General features: G+C 39.2%; 1 protein-coding gene across 7 annotated transcripts in view; it reads right to left on the bottom strand.

Moving 5' to 3' along the window:
* The window catches only part of SLC35A5 (solute carrier family 35 member A5), an 89789-nt gene that overhangs the window by 2036 nt on the left and 78416 nt on the right, over nt 1–9337 (bottom strand). For 3 of the 7 annotated variants that reach the window (XM_054187996.1, XM_054187995.1, XM_054187994.1), the window contains exons 2-6: nt 8516–8668; nt 7603–7701; nt 5803–5936; nt 2941–3008; nt 812–1607 (exon numbers count right to left, since the gene is read on the bottom strand). In XM_054187996.1, coding sequence (XP_054043971.1) covers nt 812–1607; nt 2941–3008; nt 5803–5936; nt 7603–7701; nt 8516–8645 — 1227 coding nt within the window. In that variant the 5' untranslated portion in view covers nt 8646–8668. Of the gene's footprint in view, nt 1–811; nt 1608–2940; nt 3009–5802; nt 5937–6144; nt 6329–7602; nt 7702–8515; nt 8669–9337 lie in introns of those variants that run through there. The other 4 variants (XM_054187997.1, XM_054187993.1, XM_054188000.1 and 1 more) reach the window with 3 other exon arrangements.

Below are 9337 nucleotides of genomic sequence, written 5' to 3'. Positions count from 1 at the left end.
ATATTTTTATTTACTGTTTGTTAAACAACAGCCTAAAAAGGCACCATGTGGAATTTCTGGGAAATACCTTCTCCAAGTTTAGTATTTCTTAGAATTAAACACAGACAGCACACTCTGCTGGTTGCAACGTGTATTACAGAGCACATCTGTACACGCAGACTAAAAGTACACCAATATTTACCCTTCCCCTTCAGACGGACTGCTCAGCTCAGTTGAATGACATATCTCAGAGCAAGCCCTCCCTGGCATGTTCTAGTTAAGTGGATTACTATTCAAATTAGGACAAAAAAACCAATAATGGGCCTGGAGGAAATGTTTTTTAAGAAAAAAACTGTATTTAAACATTACCTTTTTGTCTTCAGGCACCTTTGACTGTTAAGGCAGAAATAATCTTAACATCAAATACACTAACTTCTTCATGATGTAGGCTCAGCTACACAGACTTATCAGTTCTACTTAAGCACAATTATTTCCCAGGCATCAATTCCAATTCCTGGACACTCAGAGCCAGTAAAATATTTTGGTTATAAAGGTTTCAAGAGAGGATTTGTACAAAGCTCAAGCTGCTCACAGGACTGTCTACAGTCACAGCAGGAAAGCAGTGCTTAACTAGGCTTCACGAATTGAAAAAGTGGACTATGCAAAGCAATACTCAATTAATTTAAAAGATTTTAAGAAATACTGAAGAGTTTTGGTGTTTGAGTTGAGGGATGAGTCCAGTCACATGCAAAATGAATCTTCTAAACATTCCATAGCATAAATGGAGGTGAAACGAGAGAAACCAGAAGAGACAAGTACTGAAAAGCCTTACCCCACTTGACCTCTCCCATGCATCTCCTTTGACGAGTTTGCCCCTTTCCCGCAGAGTGGCATAATCCAGGCCTCTTGGTTTACTGGCATTATAGATGAATATGGAGAGAAGCACTACAGGAGCTTCCAAAAAGAACTCTAGAGAAGGCCTGAAGTCAAAAATGATGAAAGAGACGGTGGTGATGATGACAGTGGTGATCTGAGCAGTCATAACATGGAACATATTGTCTCGGAACTTCAAGATGAAGGCTACAGACAGCCCCAGAAATGCTGTGACAAATATGAGAGCCACTGAGAAGATGTTGTGCCCATAAAAGAAGCCACAATTCCCTATCTGCCTCCGGTCCTTAGCCCGCAGCCCGAGCATAAGCCCATTGAACAGCACCCCAAAAGCATAGAGTTTGCTGTTCTGCGTGAAGATGCTTTCAGCAAGCTGATCCCCATCTTTCAATATCTTTTCATTATAGATGTTAGCCAGGGCAGAAATGAAACACTGCACCAGAATAAGCAGATGGCCCAGGCTGAGGCGGAGAGGCTTCAGTGCTCCTGCCATGGTACTGGTGACATTCCACTGGAAGCTGGGAAGGAAATTTGGTGTTTCGCAGTTGCCCTTTTCCAGGCATGCTTCCTCAGGGCCAGCATGGAGAAGGCAGTGGTTAGATGGACTGAAAAACATATTGTGATGGAATCCGTGTGCAGCCAAGCTCTGCTGATGGCCTCCAGTTCCTAGAGTCAGGGCAACGATGGACAGGAATAAAATCACCAGAGATGCCCATTGTACCCAAGAGAGTTTTCGCCTAGGAGTAAACAAAAAAGCCATCAACTTTAGAAACACAGTGGTACAAATTAAACGACAGGAGAACAAGCTCTATCAAACACATAAAAGACATCATGCAAAGACAAGGAGACAGAGACAGGCACAAAGAAAAATCCTGGCTTTTCAGAATTGGCAGTAAAATGCCAAGTCGCAGCATGCTTTTCTATGTCAAAGGGGGCCCAGCCTGGCAATCACAGAAATACAAAATGGAGTATTCTGTAGAGATAATTTAAGGGAAGTCTTTCAAGATCATGTTAGTTCTAGGCACTGAGTGTCTGACAACTTGAAAGCAACTGTTGTCTCCATGGAAACAGAGGTCTGATGGATAAAAAGAAATCAAAGACACTCAAATAACTACCCTTTTTCTTTGGTAAACTTTCACTAGATTTCACTTTTCCCACATGATTTTTTGCCCTTTTCTAGCATTTTATGATGGTAAATCATATAAATCTATGAACATAATTTATAAGGACTGCTAGAACTATTTATACTATTTTTTCACTCAAGTAAAGCCTGTTTATTTTGGGGAAAATCACAAATTTGAAAGACTGAGTAAACTGTGACTTCACAAGACGCATAAAACTAAGCAACTGAGAAAAAGCATTTCCAGTCAGACTATCAGACACACTTTTGGTATATTAACACCTACAGAAAAGGATCTTTGCTCCCTGTTCAACTCAAGTGACTTTCCGAGTAGAGTGTGAAGTTAACATCCGTTTCCCTGTCAGTCTTTTGTGAATCTAAATTACACCATAAAGAGCACAAATGAGGCGAAGCAGAACACACAGGACAGAGAGTCTGGCTTTTGTCACATGAATAATGAAGAGGCATATAATTACTTTTTAAAACATACTATGCAGTTGACCAGAAACACATCAGGGTTGGCACAATATTACCAGTCACCTCTATCTTTCACTCTTACATATCTCATCCCCTCTTGTTAGATTACATTTACATTCAATTAAGAATTACAACAGACTGCAAAGAAGTACTGCTAATCATGAAACAAGAGATTTAATCTATAAATATAAGTACCCGAACCTTAATTCGGACCATCCAACAACTATATAGTCATTATTTCAGTTGTTTCCTATTACAGCTGAGCAAATGTGTAGAGATATGTAGGGACTCCTAATAAGCTATTATTTCCTACACCTTCAGATGTAGAAAACAAAGCAATCTCTTCAAGTTGGTATAGCGACAAAAAAAGAGAATTAATGTTCCCATCAGAAAAAGAGAAAGAATATAGCTTAACTTCTGCATGGAGTCTAGGAAGATATAAAATTTCATTTACTTTATTAAATACTACTTACTTTAGCACTATCCTGAAAAGAAGAGCTGTTGTTATAATGACAAAATTTGAGAAGAGTACAGCCATTGCCTAGAAACAGAAGAAGGGGAACAAAGTTATACTCGAGACACAGTGTGGACATCAAAAGCCCACTAACTTTAAGTGTTCACCTTTCTGCAAGGTGCCAGAGTGAAAAGCATCATCCTGGTACTGAACTTTCTTCTCTACCCAAGTAGAATAACATGCCCCTAAAATGACATTCAAGTCCCATTCCAAAATCTCAAGCAAACCACAGAGTTTGGTTTGGTTCTCCACTGAGTTCCACTGTAGTGGGGAAAGCTGTACTGAAACAAAGATGTGAGGAAACCAATCCAGCGGAAAACTTACTTAACAAAAAAGAAAACTGTTTAGTTTTCTGTCAGATCAGTTCCCCAACCAGGCTGACCAGTCAGCTGCAAAACCAGCTCTGCCAGCACAGAGGAGGAAGTTGCTCAAAAATGAAAGAAAAGAATAGGGGAAGGTGAGGCTGCGTCCGCCTGCAGTGTCAGCTTGCAGCATTCATGAAATCCCACACTTAGACAAGGAAAATAAAACTTCTTGTATGTCAAGTGCATTTGCTCTATCATTTATCAAAGGTAATAAGGTGCTTGGCTTGAATTTTCAAGACTGCAACTGTACTAAAAAAATTTACCTATTTCAAAGTACAACTGAAGACAACTCTAAAGCTCCTGTCTAATTTGGGAATAGCTGTATAAAAATGATCCCAGCTGCAAACTCACTGTCTTTTTGATCCCTGTATTAGACGCCCTATACTGGGACACTGGACCAAGAAGAGACTCTTTTAGGCACTGCAGTTACCATTAAAGAACAGAATCTACCAGCACCAGTGGGGAAAAAAGGTTCTTTTGGGGAGGTGGGGCTGTTTCACAAACTATACGTTATTCAGGACTGCTCTGTGTAGTCCGTACATGTACAAAAATCTAGGCATCTGAACTCTTTCCTTCAATTCAGCCTTAGAGTGAGATCACTTTTTTAGACAATTTTACACAAAAAAATACATGGATTCAGAACTGCAAAACACAGACTTTATCTTGAAATTTCTCATTTGCATTTCCACATTACCAATTCTGCAATAGCAGAGCCTTTTTCATTTACCAGAGGAAAAGCACAGGCCCTTTTCCTATTACCTTAGTTCCACTCTATTCCAACATATTATTTGCTGAATAATAAACCTTATGAAACAGCATGACACAGGTTCTCAAGTAAGCTGAAGACTGACACACGAGACATCTGCCTAAGAAACCACAGCTTAATTTTCTGCTCTGCAAGATTACAACTCAATAAATATTCATGTTAGGTGAACACTGTGGAAGGAGAAAAACATTGAATAAACAAGTGAATCTGGCAGAAACTACTCCACAAAAAAAAAGAGGCTTGATGCAAATGTACAAGTATTCCATGTGTACTCTGGTATTGCTTTACAGTCAAAGCCCCCCATTCAACATCTCTGGTAACGTGATATGATCAAAATATATAGCAGGATAGTTACAATAAATTAATTTTGAGATGCTGTGTTCTTTGAGGCCTCAAGGGACCTCTGTCCTAGATGAGAAGGAATATGAAAAAAAATTACCAAAGATCACGAATACGCTAACTTACATGACAACAAAAGTAAGTCTTATCACTAGGAAATGTTAGCCACCAAAGAGTATCCACAGTTATAGCTGAAGCTTCAAGCAAAAAAATCTCACCAAAGCAATTCCATACTCCAAGCAACTGCTCACTCAGGTACGACTTAGTCCCAAACCTACTTAGTTTTTAAAGTCACATGAAATGAAGTTCAGTCAGGTATGGCCACCTTCTTTCAAGCATCTTGCCTCCACCTTTTCCCTTTCACAATCTTGTACACTGTCAAGGTATTCTATCTTACAGGCATTTAGTTATCTCTTTTAATACTTATTTACCATGATAAAGTTACAACTTCAGCTAACCCTCATAAAATATATCCAGTTAAAAGGTATAAGAAGCTAAGAGTTCTAAAAAAGAGAAATCTTAGAGCACTGTTCTGAGCGGAGAGAGACAAGGTGTGTGGGGGTGTAAAATATAAAAGCTGTGCATTTTACAAAAGATTACCTTAACTGAGCCAAATCAAATTGCTTAAGAAAGCAACAGTGTTTATATAACCTTCTAAACATCAGGCTTTGCTATTGCAAACATTATAGCTGAATTTCCTTCCTAAAGTAAAAAAAACAAACAAACAAAAAACAAACAAAACCAAACGCAACACACCACCAAAAAAGCCCACACAACAAACTACAAAACCAAACACTAGATGTACACCTAGAAGGGCGATATTTTAAAGAGAAATTGGGAAAGAGAAGGAACAGAAATGTTTATACTTATTTTTAATGTCAAACAGGGGCATCCACAGTATTTTATAACAAGCGCTAACCATCTGTTTCCATCTAACTTCAAACATAGATTCTGAACCAAAAACTATCCTAGCAATAAAAGAAAGCACAAAACCAGTTCTATTTCCTGAGCATATGTAGAAAAGTGCAGCTTAAATACTAGCAAGACAAGCAAATACATTGAAAGAGAAATATAGAGTTGAAGAATACAAAGGAGGGAAAGCACTGAAAACCTGCCTAGTACTTAAGCAGTTCAGCCTATTTCTAAATCACTTCGGACGGAGAAAATACACAGAGACTCTCTAGAGAGCTGTACAACACTTATGAGTGGGCAAGAGAATAGGAAGGTCAGGCTGGTCATGTAACAAATCATTCTTTTACCTGAAAATCTTGCCTTTCCAGTGTAGTCTAAGGGCAACGTTACCTACCATTAAGACACTGGAAGATACTTTATTCAGTATATGTATACTTACTGGCTGGAGGTAGGACAGTACGTAGAAGACAATCAAGTTATCCAAAAAGTAAAGAAAGGCAGGAATTGACCATTTCATGGAATTACAAAAATTCTTCCAAGTAAGACATTCAAAGGGATGATCCAAACAACCCTCTGAAAGGAAAAGAAATCAGTAAGAAAAGACATCTTTATTATTATCGAAAGCCCATTCCCTTATAACATAATAGATAACACTGTTCAGTTTTCAGGAACATTGCTGGACTGAAAAAACTGAGATACAACAGCCCTCTGGCAACATGGAGGACAGATCCAGGGCAGAACACACAGCTAGAGCGGCAGTCCTGTGTCTACGAGCACTCACCTCCTTACTTCAGCAGAGAAAACTTGAAGGAACCTGTTACCCCCATCAGAGTTATTTGTCCACTGGGAGCAAAAATTCAATTGTCAACCATTCTTTGAGGGCCAAAAAGCACCACAAAGTCCCCACACAATAGTGACATCGTTACCGGGTATGATTTTCTGATGATTATCAATCAAATCTAGAACTGAAACAATGACACAGACAGTTGATCTGTTCATACAGCACCCAAAGAGCAGCCAGTAATGTCAGAAATACAAAATAAACCAGAACTCAGTATCTGTACCACAGAGCACATGATCTGGGTAAAAATAAAACATATAGGAAGAAGGAAGAAAGAAAGGACAAGGCACAAAGAATAAATTTACTTAGGTATTCAGGACACACACTTTATGAGGAAGACTGTGATAAACCGTAGGCTAGCACAGATTTAAGACTACACAATGTTATCTAATCCTCTTCTGAACCACTGACACATTGAGTTCAGCAAAACTCAGACATCTAGAAGAAAAAGCAGGGGGGGGGGGAAAAAAAGAAAAAAAGAAAGAAATCCAGAAAATATGTAATCAGCAGTAGCCAATGATGGCAAACACCGACTGAATATATTTACTGTCTTAGGTACATCTATACTAAATGGTGGAGGTAAAAATTTCATCAGCTTGCCAGAGGTATGACTGTTAAATAGAGAAGTTGACAAAACCAGCAGTTCAATCTTAACACGAGTCTCTAGTGCCTGACACCTTCTTCCAATTTAAACGTCTGTTCGTTACCATCTTGAAATGCTATGAAGTTAACCTCTCATCCTTTTTACATCAACAGAAAAGCCAAGAAAGAAAAAAGAAAAATAGCCTGCAATGCCAAACCAGTAGCTAGTGAAGCCTGACACCACTTCTTCTGAACAGCAGCCCCCAAGTTTGTCTTCACAACAAAGCTACCTTGAATTATAACACTGATATGTTGCTTCCGATTCAAATACCGCTACACAAAGCCTCTTCAGTGGAAGGTGATGGTGCTTTTAAATGAAAGCAGTCAGAAGAACAGAACATACAGGGTGATCCTTGAGTTAATAAAATTTATAAGCTTCTGCTCAGTCATGACTTCACAGTGAGATGACTCCTATTATCCTAGCATGATACTGTGTTAAAATTCCGAAAATGTTAGACTGTGTTTTCGTTATACTTTCTAAGTCAACTTACCTGTCCCCATTTCAGCAACTGTACGTACAACTCAAGAACACCTGAATTTACACCACAAAGTGAAGGTATAAAAGTAAAATTTAGTTATAACTCAGCATGGCAGACACAATTCCAGTGAACCTTACTAGCAGAACCTACTCCATGTTACTACATGTGAATCTACGATTTAAAAACAAAACAAAAAAAAACAACAAAAAATGGGATTTGAAGTAGAGGACTCTTAGAAAGTAAATATATTTTAGTTATTTTAAATGTAGGTACTTACCTTTTTTCTTAACCCATAATGCCAATACCACACACAGGACCAGTTTTACTACTTCAGAACATATGTTCACTGTTGTAGGAAGGTAATCATATTTGTTATCTGTGGGATTCAGAAAATTAGAGAGTACACAATCAGATTCCGTCTCCTGCTTTTATAATTACAGCAAGAAACTATTTTAACCCCTCTAGTCAGGATTTTAGCCACTTTCCATAAACGCAAAAGGCTATGTCAGCACTTTCATTACAAATATTCCAATTTTTATGATACACAGTTTCCTGAATGTCCTCCTTTCTGGGTTGAAATCTTTCCTCATTTGGTCCCAGTTTACAGCAGAACTTTTTGGAAGAACTCAAGAACATCACTGTTTTAAAAAAAAATTAAAAATAAGAATGTTTTTCCCCAAACAGCAGTATGCTACTCTTTCCCCTCACAAAAATATGGCTTCCAGAATGACACAACCTCCTTCTTTTAGGACTGTATCTTTTCTTTGTTAGCATATTTTGCTAATACTTGGCAGAAGGAGAAACAGTAATACTGGCCAGTTATAGCACGCCCACTATGATACCACTTTTCTTCTAAGCCTGTTGCAAGACAAATATTTCAGCCAAGAAACGTACCATTGATAGTGCCTACACAAAATTTAGTCTTTGAAATTCAGCTATAAAATAATTCACTGCCTCATCTTTTGATGGTGAATCTCCACGTGGATCATACACCTTACAACCCAATTTATCACTTTATGTTTGACTGGTGACTATACAGAGATTGTCCAGTACAGCAATACATGTCATCATTTATGTAATGGAATGTTTATACTAAGAACTCTGCAGGTGGAGAACTAGGCTTTCGGGTATCAGTTTTACCCCAATCATCAACTCTTTCTTATTTGAAGCACATTATTACCCAACAGCACCTTCATTGGCAGAATACTTCATCAGGAGGATTCGACTTGAGCCCAATGCAATAAACACTCCTCCAAGCAGAAGGGTATAGATGGTTGTCCTGGAGCAAAACACAAACCAACTGCAGCACTTGGACTTCATTCTGCTGTCTTGCTGTCAATGCCCTTTGGATGACAAAAGGAAAATATGCTATAAATGGTACTTCCAGAAACTGGTTAAACATAGTGAAATCTGTGTATTCTACTGCCTTGTGGTATTTTATACTAAGAAGCTTACATCACAAGCCATGATGTCATTCTATAGTTATCTTTTCTTATTTAAAAAAAAAAAATAAAATTAAGAGAGAGAGAATGATATGCTATGAGGACCCGCAAGGGGAATAAACAAAGTATACGCAGCGACTCAGAAGGTGGCACAAAGAGGCCAGATTGTCAGAAGAGTGCAACTTTGGAATACTGATTAGCTGAAAGGCTTAAATAAATTACACGCTTATTTTCCTTTAACGTTTTTTAAAGTATTCTTGTTCCCATTTCCAGCAAGGAGAAGTTTCACAGCTATGGAGTGAGAGCAACATTGCAGAGATGACCCGGCACTCGCTCAGCACCGGGAGGCAGGGGAGGAACAGGGATGGCTGGAGGCACAGCCTGACCTCTACCCCTCTCCTCCGCCTCCAGCTGCCGTTACTCGGCTGACCCGTTAACGTGCCCCCAGGCCTGAAAAACCGGCTAGCAGAAGGGCCAGCACCGGGCCCTGCCCCCCCCGGGGACAGCTGCGGGCGGGACGTCCGTTAACGGCCGCAACATCCATGAACGGCCGCCGCGGCTCGCGCCGTT

Source organism: Rissa tridactyla, chromosome 1 (genome assembly GCF_028500815.1).
Source record: "Rissa tridactyla isolate bRisTri1 chromosome 1, bRisTri1.patW.cur.20221130, whole genome shotgun sequence".
NCBI lineage: Eukaryota > Metazoa > Chordata > Aves > Charadriiformes > Laridae > Rissa > Rissa tridactyla.
The sequence above is the reverse complement of the archived record's forward strand: the minus strand, read 5'-3'. Positions and strand labels throughout refer to the sequence as shown.